General features: G+C 44.9%; 1 protein-coding gene and 1 long non-coding RNA gene across 3 annotated transcripts in view; one reads left to right on the forward strand and one right to left on the reverse strand.

Annotated features, from left to right (window-relative positions):
- The window catches only part of PGBD1 (piggyBac transposable element derived 1), a 29,271-nt gene extending 19,993 nt beyond the window's left edge, over positions 1-9,278 (reverse strand). Inside the window, exons 1-3 of one of the 2 annotated variants that reach the window (XM_025916966.2) lie at positions 9,121-9,278; positions 5,116-5,516; positions 3,357-3,513 (exon numbers count right to left, since the gene is read on the reverse strand). In XM_025916966.2, coding sequence (XP_025772751.1) covers positions 3,357-3,513; positions 5,116-5,502 — 544 coding nt within the window. In that variant the 5' untranslated portion in view covers positions 5,503-5,516; positions 9,121-9,278. Of the gene's footprint in view, positions 1-3,356; positions 3,514-5,115; positions 5,517-8,992 lie in introns of both variants that reach the window. The other variant, XM_086705722.1, reaches the window with a different exon arrangement.
- Positions 7,034-8,482, forward strand: LOC147580578 (uncharacterized). The gene is made up of 2 exons (XR_015250713.1): positions 7,034-7,927; positions 8,134-8,482. It is a non-coding gene; the product is annotated as an uncharacterized LOC147580578 (long non-coding RNA).
- Positions 9,279-15,228: the final 5,950 nt, after the last annotated feature.

Consider the following 15,228-nt stretch of genomic DNA (forward strand, 5'->3'; position numbering starts at 1 on the left):
CCTGTTTGGGATTCTCTGTCCTCTGCCCCTTTCCCCGCTTGAGCTCTCGCTTGCTTGCTCTCTCTCTGAAAATAAAACATTTAAAAAAAAAAAAAAATACATAGAACAACAGACGTTTATCAGAGGGCAGGTGGGTGGGGGAATGGGTGAAATCAGTGACCAGGATTAAGAGTAACATTTACCGTGGTGAGCACTAATACACAAAATTGTTGAATCACTGTATTATATACCTCAAACTGATATAAGACTGTATGTTAACTACACTGGAATTAAAAGAAAAGAAAAAAAAGAACTAGGTTACAGCTGCAGCTGTGTGACCTTGGGCCTGTCAGTCTTGCTAAGCCTCCCATTCCTTATCTGTGCCATGGGGAAAACATAGTCCACTTTTCAGGGCTGGTGAAGATCAAATGAATGAACACAAAAGCTCTTTGTAAAACTGCAAGACCCCCCTGAGGTCATGTATTATTAATTTTCAGATCAGCTTAATACCAGCTACACAAAACTAAATGAAGAAGACATGATCATTCTAACCCAGAATTTATCCAAGACTGTAGCATCACTTTTTTTTTGCTCCAGACACAATGGATCACCATAGCATCTTTTCGCTGGTGTTGTTTCGTATCTAGAGGAACTAATAAAGCTTGCTGGAAAAACAGGCTTGTCCCTGATGCACTGTTGCGACCTTACCCCCAACTTCCCCCAACAGCACATACATGCCAAACCCTTCAACTAAAAAAGCACAATGTGAAACAGGTCTGCTGACAGAGAAGGGGCTATATTGAGAAGGGGAGGATGGGAAAGAAAATGGAAAGGGGCAAACATAAAATGCAGTGAGGAAAGAAAACAAAGACAATGGAAAATCTGAGATAGCCAAGGTCAAATCAGACTTTGTGTTTGCTCCTTATCATCCTCCTCAGGTGGAAGAGCATTAGGGTTAAGCCCGAGAAAGAGGCAGAGAGATGTTTTCACATATGAGAAAGTTCAATACAGACACCACACTGATCTGCTGCTGTGCATCCCTGCTCAAGACAGAACAGGAGGATGCAGGCTTCAGGTGCAGTCTATTGGGTCATACCTCAAGGTCCCTTCTACTTCTCCACCAACATGCAAACACTCAACAATGTGTCTGACACTAAGACTATCACAACTGAGCATTGAGAGACTGGGAAAAATACAGTACTCGTGAGTTTTCATTTAATTCTAGTGTCCCATGACAGATGAGAATACCACACACACACACACACACACACACACTACAATTGCTGTAAATCATATTTTTGATTTAAAAAAAAAAAAAAGGCTGGGGCGCCTCGGTGCCTCAGTTGGTTGAATGTCCAACTTCAGCTCAGGTCATGAGATGTTTGTGGGTTCGTGCCCCGCATAGGGCTCTGTGCTGACAGCTCAGAGCCTGGAGCCTGCTTGGGATTCTGTCTCCCTCTCTCTGCCCCTCCCCCCCCCCCTCTGTCAAAACATAAAAAAAATTTTTTAAAAAGGCTTCTATGGCACGCAACTTTTTAATGACAGTCCAAACTTTAATGACACAAAACGTTCCCACGTGACTTCCCCATTTCTCCCACACACTCTTTTGCAAACAAACCCTACCCTCCAGCCACACTGGTTAACTTACTATCCCTTGAAAATCCCAGCACAGGAGGAAGAAACACCACTTGTCTGGGAAATTGGTCTAAGTCATGTACTGTCAGGTAACCTGGAGAAATGTGCTGGGTTTATAACTGATAGGTAGGCCTTTAGCTAGAGTCTTTAAATATTCGGAAGGAGCTAAAAGGATATATATTTAAAAAAAAAAAAAAAAAAAGTCTTTGAAAATGACAAAGCATGCTTCCGGAAGGCCCAGAGAGCATTCTCATCTGGATAACACCTACCACAGCAGTGGTGCCTCCCTCTGGGGACACAGAAAACCACAAGAGGCCACTGTCCTGCCCACAATGCGGCTGGGGTCCGGTTTGTGAGCCATGTCATGCTGTTTTTAAGCATTCACTTACAGGAAAGAATCTTACATCCTATGATCAGTTACCTATTTGTCAATTACCATCCTCACCATTCTGACAACTGCCCACCTCTGTTCATTACCCCTCTCTCCTCTCCAGTCAAAACAAAATTGCTTTCAGTAGGTGTATATTCATCATCTCATAGGTAAGTAGGAATGTCTGCTCACTGTGGGGCTCCCCACTACCTCTCAACTTCTTCAGATAAACAAACTATTCTGGGGCTTCACGCAATGCTGGTTTTTCACAGCTGCAGAAATATGACAGAACCATCAGCCAAATAAGCAGGGAAGTATCAAGTCCTATTCATGCTACATGATATGAGTAAACACCATAAGTAATATGAGCCGTATACATTTCATCTCCCTCTAGTGATTTATTATATGAACCGTTTATTCATTCTACACTTACTGTCAAAATATCAGTATTCACAGATCACCAACGTAGCGAATCTGGTAAACCATGGTAAACTGTGACTGGGGTAAACCACGAACCCTCTGAAATCATATGCATAATTTTGCATGTACCTACATTTTCCAGGGAAGAGAGTCAAGTTTTCAATAACTTCCGGGGAAAAACTAGTAGCACCCCTCATGAGAAGGTTAAAAAACACTGCACTGTGGAATTCTAAGGTCTCTTCTTTGAACTTTCTGTGTACTTCTGTCTGTTATCAATCCATCTGCAGACTTCAAACACTGTGCCAGATGCCTGCACAGAGCTCAACAATAAGCAACAGTTGGGATGGTTTCCTGGAGGTGAAGCCTGGGTATGGAAAGTGGGGGGACCCTGCACACAGAAGAATGCACTTCAATGGAGAACAGAGAGAACCTGTTTAAGCCCACAGCTGCATTTAAAATGACTCCAGGTTAGACGCAGGGAGGATACTGAAGACAATGTTATTGTGGGGAAAAAGGTAAATTTGTGGAAAGCTGCCAAGTAAATATTGAAAACACCCACAAGTGTAGAATTAGACATGTAGAGCAAAGGTAAGTAGCAGAGAGACCTCCCGTCAGAAGGTCAGGTGACTTGAATTCTAGATGTTGCTCTGCCTCTGATGACCTTGGGCAAGTCATTAAACAGCCTGACTTTTGGTTTTCCCAACTATTGGGAGGGGAATTGGACAAGATCTCAGGATCCTAACATTTTACAATTCCAAATGTTTTTAGAAGCTTGCTTAGATACAGGGTAGGGAAAAAATATAGACAGATAGATACACACACACACATATATAGACATAAATACAGACATAGATATATACCCACCTATATATAAAAACTGAAAGACACAGATAAACAAGCGCCTGTCAGTGTCTGCTCCCAATTTCCGTACTACACACGCACTGGCACTCACCACTCACTTCTCCGGGGTTCTCTTGGCAGAGCTCTGGAGGTTCACACTTCAAGGCAGTTACCCTGGGCAGGAGCTGGAGGCTCTGACATTCTGAAGAGGCTCCCTGATACTCTGTCACCAGTGAGTGCATGTCCTGTCCCCGAGTATAGACAGAAGCCTGGGGATAAAAGATTTACCTTGAAAATGCATCCTGGTGGGAACAGGACTGAACAGCAGTTAGGGACATCTTCAAGGAAATACCAGACAAGCCCCATTTAATCTTTCAAAGCAGCAGTAAATAAGAGAGTAGCAGACCGAGATGTCCACCCATTTGGTAAAGAGGGACTGCACACCTACGGAGACTCGGACTGTGTTCTACGTGCTGGGGATACGCGGCAAACGAGGACAGTGCGGACCAAGCATGCCCGCCCAGAAAGAAAACCAAACAAACCCAGGTGGATGCTCACACTGGCGGATGGAGACTATCACAGGACAGCTCCCACAGGCTACTTAGGGGACTACCAAGGGGAAAGTGGTAACTTTAGGAAACAGAAATCTGACAGACACCACCTTAAGCTCATCAGTAATGCAACAACCCATCCCCATGTGCCTCCCTGATGTGATGCACTAAGGCAAACATATCTTCTGTGGCATTCTAGGCAAAAGGAACAACACGGACCTTATCAAGAGAAAATGTAAGACAAATATCAATGTCGTGGCAGACAAGGAAAGACCAAGTGGGGGACCTGGGTGGCTCAGTTGGTTAAGCGACCCACTCTTCATTTCAGCTCAGGTCATGACCTCACAGTTCGTGAGTTCCAGCCCTGCATTGGGCTCTGGGCTGACAATGCAGAGCCTGCTTGGGATTCTCTCTCTCCTTCCCTCTCAGCCCCTCTCCTGCTTACACACACACTCTCTCTCTCAAAATAAATAAACTTTAAAAAAACAAAAAAAAGAGACGAAGTCACTGTTCCAGATTCAAGGAGACTAAAGAGGCAATTAAATGCAACATAGGTTGCTGGACTGTATCCTGGATCGGAGTAAAACTGCCACAGAGAACACTACGGAGGTGACCTGGCAGAACGCGAACAAGGACTACCGTGTGGATGATAGTCCATAATAATTTTAATTTCCCAAAACTTGATCTTTGTATTCCAGTTATACAAAAGAACGCCCTCATTCATCAGAAATACACACTGCTGGGGCGCCTGGGTGGCGCAGTCGGTTGAGCGTCCGACTTCAGCCAGGTCACGATCTCGCGGTCCGGGAGTTCGAGCCCCGCGTCGGGCTCTGGGCTGATGGCTCAGAGCCTGGAGCCTGTTTCCGATTCTGTGTCTCCCTCTCTCTCTCTGCCCCTCCCCCGTTCATGCTCTGTCTCTCTCTGTCCCAAAAATAAAATAAATAAACGTTGAAAAAAAAAAATTAAAAAAAAAAAAAAAAAAAAAAGAAATACACACTGAACTCTGAAGTGTTCAGAGATAAAGAAGTGTAGTATCTGCAAATAACTCTCAAATGGTCGAAAAAATACTGCATGAGTGTGTAAGTGTGTGTGACACGCAGAGAGAGAGGAAAGGGGGTGGCTTGCACAAGAGCAGGCACATCATGACACAGTGTCAACAACTAGGGAGTCTGGGTGAGCAGCAGACAGTTCTCTGTACTACTTTCCCAGATACTTCTGTAAGTTATAAATTATTTTTAAAAATTAAAAAAAAAGGTAAAAATTAATAGACAAACGTTCCCCACTTCTCCTCCCATGCCACCGTACACATCCTCTTCCAACCTGCTGTCCTGTGTCTTTCTCCAGATCCTCCAGCGCCGTCACCACCTCGTCCCCGCTCTCCGGGTGGTGCTCCCGCACCCAGGCCTGGAGCTCCACGGGCAGGACGGTCAGGAACTGCTCCAGCACCAGCAGCTCCAGGATCTGCTCCTTGCTGTGGGTCTCGGGCCGCAGCCACTGGCGGCAGAGTTCGTGGAGTTGGGCCAGAGCCTGGCGGGGCCCAGTCACATCCCGGTAGGAGAACTGCCGGAAGCGCAGACGGCACAGCTCCTGGGCGTGGCAGCTGCTTTCCCAAGAGCCGCACACCTGCTCCCAGGGGGAGTCCTCCTCTTTCACTGTCACACGGCTGTCTGCACCTTCAGGTGCGGGGCCTGGCACAGCTTCATCCATGGTGAGCCTAAAGACTTAAAGGAAAAGGTTCACTTAGCCCAGGTTCACACTTCAGAATGTTTTCCAAACGAACGTCTGAGGCATACGAATGGATCAGGAACAGCACAAAAACAGACATTCAGATCTGTGGAACAGAAGAGACAACCCAGAAACAGACCCACAAACCTCTGGCCAACTTATCTTTGACAAAGAATATCCAATGGAATAAAGACAGCCTCTTCAGCAAGTGGTACTGGGAAAACTGAAGGGTGACATGCAGAAGAATGAACCTGGACCACTTTCTTACACCATACACAAAAATAAATTCAAGATGGAGGAAAGACCTAAACGTAGGACAGGAAGCCATCAAAATCCTAGAGAAGAAAGCAGGCAAAAACCTCTTTGACCTTGGCCACAGCAACATCTTACTCAACACATCTCTGGAAGCAAGGGAAACAAAAGCAAAAATGAACTACTGGGACCTCATCAAAATAAAAAGCTTCTGCACAGAGAAGGAAACAATCAGCAAAACTAAAAGGCCACCGACAGAATGGGAGAAGATATTTGCAAATGACGTATCAGATAAAGGGTTAGTATCCAAAATCTATAAAGAACTTATCAAAGTTAACACCCTGAAAAACAAATAATCCAGTGAAGAAATGGGCAAAAGACATGAACACACACTTTTCCAAAGAAGACATCCAGATGGCCGACACATGAAAAAATGCTCCACATCACTCATCATCAAGGAAATACAGATCAAAACCACAATGAGATATCACCTCACACCTGTCAGAATGGCTAAAATTAACAACTCAGGCAACAGGTGTTGGCAAGGATGCAGAGAAAGGGCAACCCTTTTGCACTGCTGATGGGAATGCAAACTTGTGCAGCCACTCTGGAAAACAGTATGGAGGTTCCTCAAAAAATTAAAAATAGTACCACCCTACGACCCAGCAATTGCACCACTAGGTATTTATCCAAAGGATATTAAAATGCTGATTTGAAGGAGCACACCCACCCCGATGTTTATAGCAGTGTTAATGACAATAGCCAAATTATGGAAAGAGCCCAGATGTCCATCAACTGATGAATGGATAAAGAATACAATGGAGTATTATTACTTGGCGATCAAAAAGAATGAAATCTTGCCATTTGCAAGATTGGACTGAAGGGTATTATGCTAAGTGAAATTAGAGAAAGACAGATATCATATGATTTCACTCATGTCGAATTTAAGATACAAAACAGATGAACACAGGGGAAGGGAAGCAAAAGTTAATATAAAAACAGGGAGCGGGACAAAACATAAGAAACTCTGTTTTTTAAATTTTTTTTTTCCAACGTTTATTTATTTTTGGGACAGAGAGAGACAGAGCATGAACGGGGGAGGGGCAGAGAGAGAGAGGGAGACACAGAATCGGAAACAGGCGCCAGGCTCTGAGCCATCAGCCCAGAGTCTGACGCGGGGCTCGAACTGACGGACCGTGAGATCGTGACCTGGCTGAAGTTGGACGCTTAACCGACTGCGCCACCCAGGCGCCCCAAGAAACTCTGTTTTTTAAATGTTATTTTATTTTTTAAAATTTACATCCAAGTTAGTCAGCATAAACATAAGAAACTCTTAAATACAGAGAACAAACAGGGTTGCTGGAGGGGTTTGGGGTGGGGGGATGGGCTAAATGCACAAGGGGCATTAAGGAGGACACTTGTTGGGATGAGCACTGAGTGTTATATGTAGGAGATGAATTACTGGATTCTATCTCTGAAATTATTACTGCACTATATGCTAACTACCTTGGATGTAAACTTAAAAAAAATAAAAATAATTTTAAAAATGGATCAGTAAATTCGAAGAGCTTCAAAATTCTATAAACATACTTGTATTTTTGTCCCCACTGTAAGTCATGCTCAGAAACTGAGCCTGCTTGCCTATACTACCAGTGAAGTTAATGAGAAGTATATCTTGAACCCTGAGGGGGGGTTGATCCAGGAGGTAAGGGATGTGAGGGAAGCAGAGTAAACAAAAAGATGCTTGAGCAGCCTACACTCCAGCTGGAGAGAAGAGAATTTCATCCGTGGAGGAATCCTAACATACTCTCTCATCTGTGTACTTCCCACAGAATATTCCACCTTAAATGCAGGGGAGGTAGACTGTTTACAAAGTCTCCTGTCCTCTAAAACTTCGTATGATGAGATTCTGTCACTTCTGTCATCAAAAGGTGGAGTCTACTTGTCCTTCCCTTGAATCTATGCTGGCCTGTGACTTGCTTTGGCCAAGAGAATACGGGAATAATCGTTCTGCAAGAGGAAGTGCTTACAGCTCTTGGCACACTGCCACGAGACTGCCATGCATAGGTCATGTGGATTGGAACCCAGGTGCCCCCAACTAAAGCCCAGCGGGGGCCTTGTTCCCAGCTGATTCACCACCTGAGTGCAACCACAGGTAAGTCCAGCCCTAGAAGTGCCCAGTCAACCCACAAAATCAATGAAAAGTAATAAGCTGAGGTGGTTTTGAGCCACTAACTTTGGTGTTTTAATTTTTAATTTTTTTAATGTTAAGAATAGACCACTGAAACACATGCTTCAGGTTCTTCTCTCTCTCTCTCTCCTTACTTTCTCCTTGTATGATCTCATTAATCACAATTTCAGTTCTATTCCAGGAACACTCAAATCTCTGGCTGACTCCACCTGCCTTTTACATTCCAGACTCACGTCTTGAAATGACAGTAGGATGCCTCCAGCTTCCAGCCTCTCCTGGGTCGTAATTTCAGCACATCCCAAACTGAAATCAAAGTGCCCTCAAAGCTCAACTCACTGTTTCCCCCATATTTCCATTGGCATCACCACCATCCTCCATGCATTCAGGCTTAAAACCAGCCCCTGTACAATATTATTCTGAGTCCAGCCAATTCTTCCTCCAAAACGCCTCTAACAGCGATTACTTCCCTTTTATTCCCCTATTACCATTTGCATGGCAATAAAATTTGCAATACAGTAATTTTCTGTGTGGTATCCCTGCCCCACAGTCCACTCTATTATGGGTTAATATTTCCTAAAGTACAGTTGGGACCTTGTTCAACGCATCTCCCCCACCAAAGAGTTTCAACTGCTCCTTTTGAACTAAATTCACACTCCCCAGGACCTGCCCTTCCCTGGGCTTTTACTGGTTTGTCTGTCACTGGATAGACATCTGAGCACGTCTTTATCCTGCAGGAATGTTAACCCCGGAATGAAAGACAACCCGGGCCCCCTAGACAGCCCTCGCCTTCGCAAACTCCGCATCCCTGCCACGCTGACTGCTCAATTTCTATCCGCCCGCTTTCTCCTTCGCGGCCAGGACTGCCCTTCCAGGAGGGCCGATTTCCCAAGTCCCAGCGCAAACACCTCCCTGAACCTCAAGTCCACACAGGGAAAACCGCAGAGCGAGCCCGACCAGCCACGCCCACCCGGTCCCCCTTCGCCGGACGCCCGAGGACAGGGGCTCCCCTCCACACGGTCCAGCGCCCACCTGGTGCCCGGTCCGCGCGGCGGGTGCAGAATGCACCGAGGGCTCCCGCAGCCCAGCACACGCCCCCACCCACCCCCCGAGGTGGCCTCAGGCACCCCGGAGGCACTCGGCTGCCGCTCAATACGTACTCGTCCGACTACCGGTCAGTCCACCAAAAGCCCAAGCACCGCACTCAACGAAGACGTCACGGTCTCGCGAGCGCCAGCCTCCCAGCAACCCCGAGGCCGAGTCTCCACAGCTCTTTCTTCCGCCCCACGGGCAGTCGAGTCTCGGCTTTTCTAGGATCGCGGTCCCGGCCTCTCTAGGATGGCGGCCGCGCTTCTCTCTGGTGCGCCGGGAGGACCCCGTCGCTCCTTCCGCCCCGCGCAGGCGCGTCCCGATGCCCCGCGCCCACCCTCCTCTCTGTAAATCTTTTCAATTAAAAACAAGACGGCAAAGGCAAAACTGAGACTGTTTAGGATCTTCTCAGGCTGCTGGTTAGACAGATAAATGAACAATTACAAAATAAGAAGCACAAGTTCTTAAAATTTAAGTATGCAGATTATAGAAACTCAAGTTGCATAGAGACTGGAAAATGAAAAGTGCACCATCCCTAAGGTCAACCATTGTTAATATTTTGTGTGTGTGTTTTCCCAGGACGCCACCAGCCACATAGTAGCACTCAATAAATATTTATTGAGTGAATATGGACCTATAGGATCACCATAGGATTTTGCACCTCAGCTTTTTCTGTTAAGATAGCTGGGAGATCATGGGACGCCTGGGTGGCTCAGTCGGTTAAGCGGCCGACTTCGGCTCAGTTCATGATCTCGCGGTCCCTGAGTTCAAGCCTCACGTCGGGCTCTGTGCTGACAGCTCAGAGCCTGGAGCCTGTTTCGGATTCTGTGTCTCCCTCTCTCTGATCTTCCCCCATTCATGCTCTGTCTCTCTCTCAAAAATAAATAAACGTTAAAAAAATTAAAAAAAAAAAAAGATAGCTGGGAGATCTTTCCATACCAGCTTATTAACAGCTAAATAATATTCCATTGTATGGATGCACCATAATTTACCTAACTATCCCTGTTTTATGTGTACATGTATACACATATGTGTGTGTGTATATGTAGGTGTGTGTGTATACAGTAAGTAATGGTGCAGAGAACATTCAGTATCTTTACATGCTTATAATCCCAGGTTAAATGCTACACATTGGAATTGATCTGTTAAAGAGCATGTGCTTTTAAAATTTTATATACAGATCCCCTGGTTAATTTTTAAGGGCACTGCTGTTTAAAGTAAAAGAAAAATCTAACAGAAAAATCCAGAAAAATGTGAACACGGCTGTTTACAAAATCAGAATTATAACTGACCAATTAACATATAAAAAGATGTTCAACTTTGACAGCAAAAAGATTTGGTAAAACCACTTAAAAGGTACCAGCTTGGCAAATCAAAAGAGTAGTTCCCAGGGTTGATGTGGGTATGAAAAATGTGGGCATTTTCACAGACTGCTAACATGAGGTGTAGATTAGTATAACCTTTCTGGAGGACCACCTGGCAAATGAATCAAAAGCCTTAGAAAATGTGCCTATCAGGTGCTTGGATAGCTCAGTGGGTTAAGCATCTCTTGATCTCAGCTCAGGTCTTGATCTGAGGGTGTCATTTCAAGCCCTGCATTGGGCTCTGTGCTGGGCATGAAGTCTACTTAAGAAAGAGGGGTTGGGGGGCGCCTGGGGGGCGCAGTCGGTTAAGCGTCCGACTTCAGCCAGGTCACGATCTCGCGGTCCATGAGTTCGAGCCCCGCGTCAGGCTCTGGGCTGATGGCTCGGAGCCTGGAGCCTGTTTCCGATTCTGTGTCTCCCTCTCTCTCTGCTCCTCCCCCGTTCATGCTCTGTCTCTCTCTGTCCCAAAAATAAATAAATGTTGAAAAAAAAATTAAAAAAAAAAAAAAAAAGAAAGAGGGGTGGGGGCGGGTTGGGGGTGGGGTGGGAAGGGAAGAGAAAGACAGAAAAGAAAAAAAGAAAAGACGCTTACCCCTTTGCCTCATTAAGTCCAGTTACAGGAACTGAACGAAGAAAAATAATTGTACAAGTGAGCAAAGCTGTATGTACAAGGATGTTCACTGAAATACTGTTTACGGTGACAGAATTATTAACTAAATGACTCACAATGGGAACATATATCATAGAATATTGTGCCACCTATATTAAAAGTTATCTTCCATGAAGACTTTTGGTTATCTGTTTGTCTTAATCAGGGATGTTTTTGTTCATTTGTGGGCAAGGTTCAGAAACCCAGTCAAACTAACTTCAAAGAAACCTTTAACAGAAGGAAACAAGGGTATTCCCTGGACTCCAGGACCAGCTGGGAGCACAGTGGACCTCAGAAGCTGAGAGCCAGACCTGCTTCTCCTGGCTCCTGTCTCTATTTGTTTCTATTTAGTTTTTATGTGATCATAAAAATGGTTCGAGCTCTAGATTAGTTTCTTATCCAAATGCCTAACAGAGACCAACCAGAATCTGATCCAGTATCAAACTTCTGGGGGTATCCAAATGACCACACCTGGCTTACAGGTCCCCTCTTGGTCCAATCCTCAGTGGTCAGAGAAGGATCACGTGGCAAGCTGCCAACTCAGGATTACGGCAGATCTGGACTAGAATGGACTGGGAAGATAAGCAAATTGATTGTACTTTTCTTTTACAAATAAAAATTGTTCATGATATTAAGTCCAGTGAGAAAAGTTAAGTGTTTCTATGCTTCAGTATCTCAAAATACATTATTAAGAGATTATATCTGGACCATAAACAGGATGATTTTCTTTCTTTATATTTTTCACAGTTTTTACAATTTATGTGAATTTCTATCATAAGTAAACATGAGTTAATTTATTAAGAATTTATGAAGATACAACATGGACAATTATGATATATTAAAAATCGAGCAGAGGGGCGCCTGGGTGGCTCAGTGGGTTGAGCGTCCAACTCTTGATTTCGGCTCAGGTCGTAATCTCATGGTTGATGAGTTCAAGCTCCACATCAGTCACCATGCTGACAGCACAGAGCCTGCTTGGGATTCTTTCACTCTGTCTCAAAATAAATAAACTTTAAAAAATACAAAAATTAAATTGAGCAGAAACTATCAATACTAATCACAATTAGTTTGTACATATATATACACACACACACACACTGAATAGTGATTATTTTGATAGGTGAAAGGGTGATTTATTTTTCCCTTTCCTATTATTTCATGCTAGTTTTATAACAGCACATTTATTAATAACATTATGTTTTTTAAACCAGAAAGTGAGCAGGAAATGAAGACACACAAGGACTTTCATTCCACTACTGTTTGAATATTACAGGATACTATTCCAACAGAAATGCTGATCAGTAGAATTTGTTTTTCAGATTTGTTTTAGAGAGCTGTAATACAGCTCATACTTTCTGGGTTCCTGCAGTCTAAACAGACTTCCAACTTTGCTTTAAGAGTGTCTAAGATGTGTTACATTGTGGGGTGCCTGGGTGGTTCAGTGGGTAAGCGTCCAACTTCAGCTCATGCCATGATCTCATGGTTTGTGAGTTTGAGCCCCGCATGAGGCTCTGTGCTGACAGCTCAGAGCCTGGAGCCTGCTTCGGATTCTGTGTCTCCCTCTCTGTTTCTCCCCCACTTGCTCTCTCTCTCTCTCTCTCTCTCTCTCTCTCTCAAAAATAAATAAACATTAAAAAAAATTTTTAAAGATGTGTTGCATTGTAACCAAAACTTTCATCAATACCTGTTATAACATCTGCCCTTTGTTCAATGTTTCTGTATTTAATTTTTAAAAATTTTTAAATGTTTATTTCATTTTTGAGAGCATGCGTGTGAATCAGGGAAGGGCAGAGAGAGAGAGGGAGACAGAGGATACCAAACAGGCTCCATGTTGACAGCAGAGAGCCCAATATGGGGCTCGAACCCACGAATTGTTTGATCATCACCTGAGCTGAAGTCAGACACTTAACCGACTGAGCCACCCAGGCGCCCAGTGTTTCTGTAATTTTCAAGAATAGATGAGGAAAGCAGATTATTAAAAGATACCTGTATTGGGCACCTGGGTGGCTCAGTCAGTTGAGCGTCCAACTCTTGGTCTCAGCTCGGGTCATGATCCCAAGGACATGGGATGAAGCCCCGGTTCGGCTCCATGCTCAGTGTGGGATTCTCTCTCTCTTCCTCTGCCCCTCTTCCCAGCTTGCTCTCTAAAACAAATCTAAAAAACAAATAAAAAATAAAATCTACCTGTATTCTACATTCGTGTCTAGGCGGTTATGGGTGTGCCCCGGGGGTACCTATGAGAACACCATTTTTCCCCTGGGACCGTGAGAGGAATGAGCTCATTTCAGATGCCAGTGAATTTAGAACCTTTATAAATTTATACTGCGTGTACTATAGTATCACCAGAAAAAAACGCAGAAATAAAATTTCCAGATATTTAAGGGTAGATCATTCTTCATACTTCATACATTCTTGTCATTGTCACTGCTTTTTCATGGGAATAATGACGACATTCTCTGTTCTTTCCTTCTTAAACTGAAAAGAATCAAACAGACTTAAACCAGGACATGGAGCTGAGTGCTTACGTACTAACCTCAGCACAGCCCTCAAAACACACAGGGTAACATCCCTGATATCAACTCAATTTTACCCATAAAGGCAGAGAAAAAGACTTCCTGACGGATGGCATAGGATTGTGTTTCCATGAAATACCAAAGTGCCTGAAAAGTTGCATTGTTTTTGGGGCGCCTGGGTAGCTTGGTCAGTTGGGCATCCAACTTGGGCTCAGGTCATGATCTCACAGCTCATGGGTTTGAGCCCCGCATCAGGCTCTGTGCTACCAGCTCAGAGCCTGGAGCCTGCTTCAGATTCTGTGTCTCCCGGTCTCTCTGCTCCTCCCCTGCTCACACTGTGTCACTCTCTCTCTCTCAAAAATAAACATTAAGGGGTGCCTGGGTGGCTCAGTCGGTTAAGTGGCCAACTTCGGCTCAGGTCATGATCTTGCGGTCTGAGGGTTTGAGCCCCGTGTCGGGCTCTGTGCTGATAGCTCACTGCCTGGAGCCTGCTTCTGTTTCTGTGTCTCCCTCTCTCTCTGCCCGTCACCATTCGCACTTTGTCTATTTCTGCCTTTCAAAAATGAATAAATGTTAAAAAAATAAAAATAAACATTAAAAAAATTTCTTTAATAAAAAAAAGTTGCACTGCTTTGGGGTCCCTGTGTGGCTCAGTCAGTTAAGCGTCTGACTCTTGGTCAGTTCAGGTCACAGTCTCATGGTTCATGAGCTCAAGCCCCATGTCCGGCTCTGCACTGCTTGGGATTCTCTCTGCCCCTCCTCTGCACATGCTCTCTCTCTCTCAAAATATAAATAAATTAAAAAAAAATTTTTTTTTCAATGTTTATTTATTTTTGGGACAGAGAGAGATAGAGCATGAACGGGGGAGGGGCAGAGAGAGAGGGAGATACAGAATCGGAAACAGGCTCCAGGCTCTGAGCCATCCTCCCAGAGCCCGACGCGGGGCTCGAACTCACGGACCGCGAGATCGTGACCTGGCTGAAGTCGGACGCTTAACCGACTGCGCCACCCAGGCGCCCCATCAAAATATAAATAAATTTTTAAAACGTTGCACTGCTTCTCCTACAGATTCTGTCCTCCCCCAGGACATGGTACGTGTCCCCCAGGACATTGCTCTCAGTCGGCCTGCATACAGCCGGATGCAGGACGAAAGGAAGTGGGTCAAAGACTGCCAAGTGCCTGTTCCGGCCTTCATGCTACCCTTTCTTCTTAGTGACAGAAGGCTGATTTTCAGCTGGGCACCCTGCAACCCAGAACAAGACACTCTCCAGACTCCCTTTCCCAAGTTTTGGCGTGCGACATATGTACTTACAGGACGCTTTTTGCAGAAGGCTGGCTTAACTGCGAGGGATCTGTTGTCCCACCTGTCTGCATCTTGCATGTGATGACTGGAGCTTCGGCACCACCAAGGACCATGTGACCACCTCAAGGGCTGATGGTGTGCACTAGCATGTTGGAACAGAAAAGCAGAGGGAGGGTCCCTAGCGGTGTCATGGAACCACTTTATCAGTCCTGGACTGCTTATCTTCAGATTATTCTGAGAGAAAAACAAGCTTTCATGAAATCACTCCTACTTTTTTCCCGTAATCTATATGCAGCTGAACTAGATAGATCCTCAGCCACACACGAGGCCTCGCTCCTGTGGCAGACTAA

The sequence above is a fragment of the Puma concolor genome, chromosome B2 (assembly GCF_028749965.1).
Source record: "Puma concolor isolate L17-30 chromosome B2, mPumCon1.1.hap2, whole genome shotgun sequence".
NCBI lineage: Eukaryota > Metazoa > Chordata > Mammalia > Carnivora > Felidae > Puma > Puma concolor.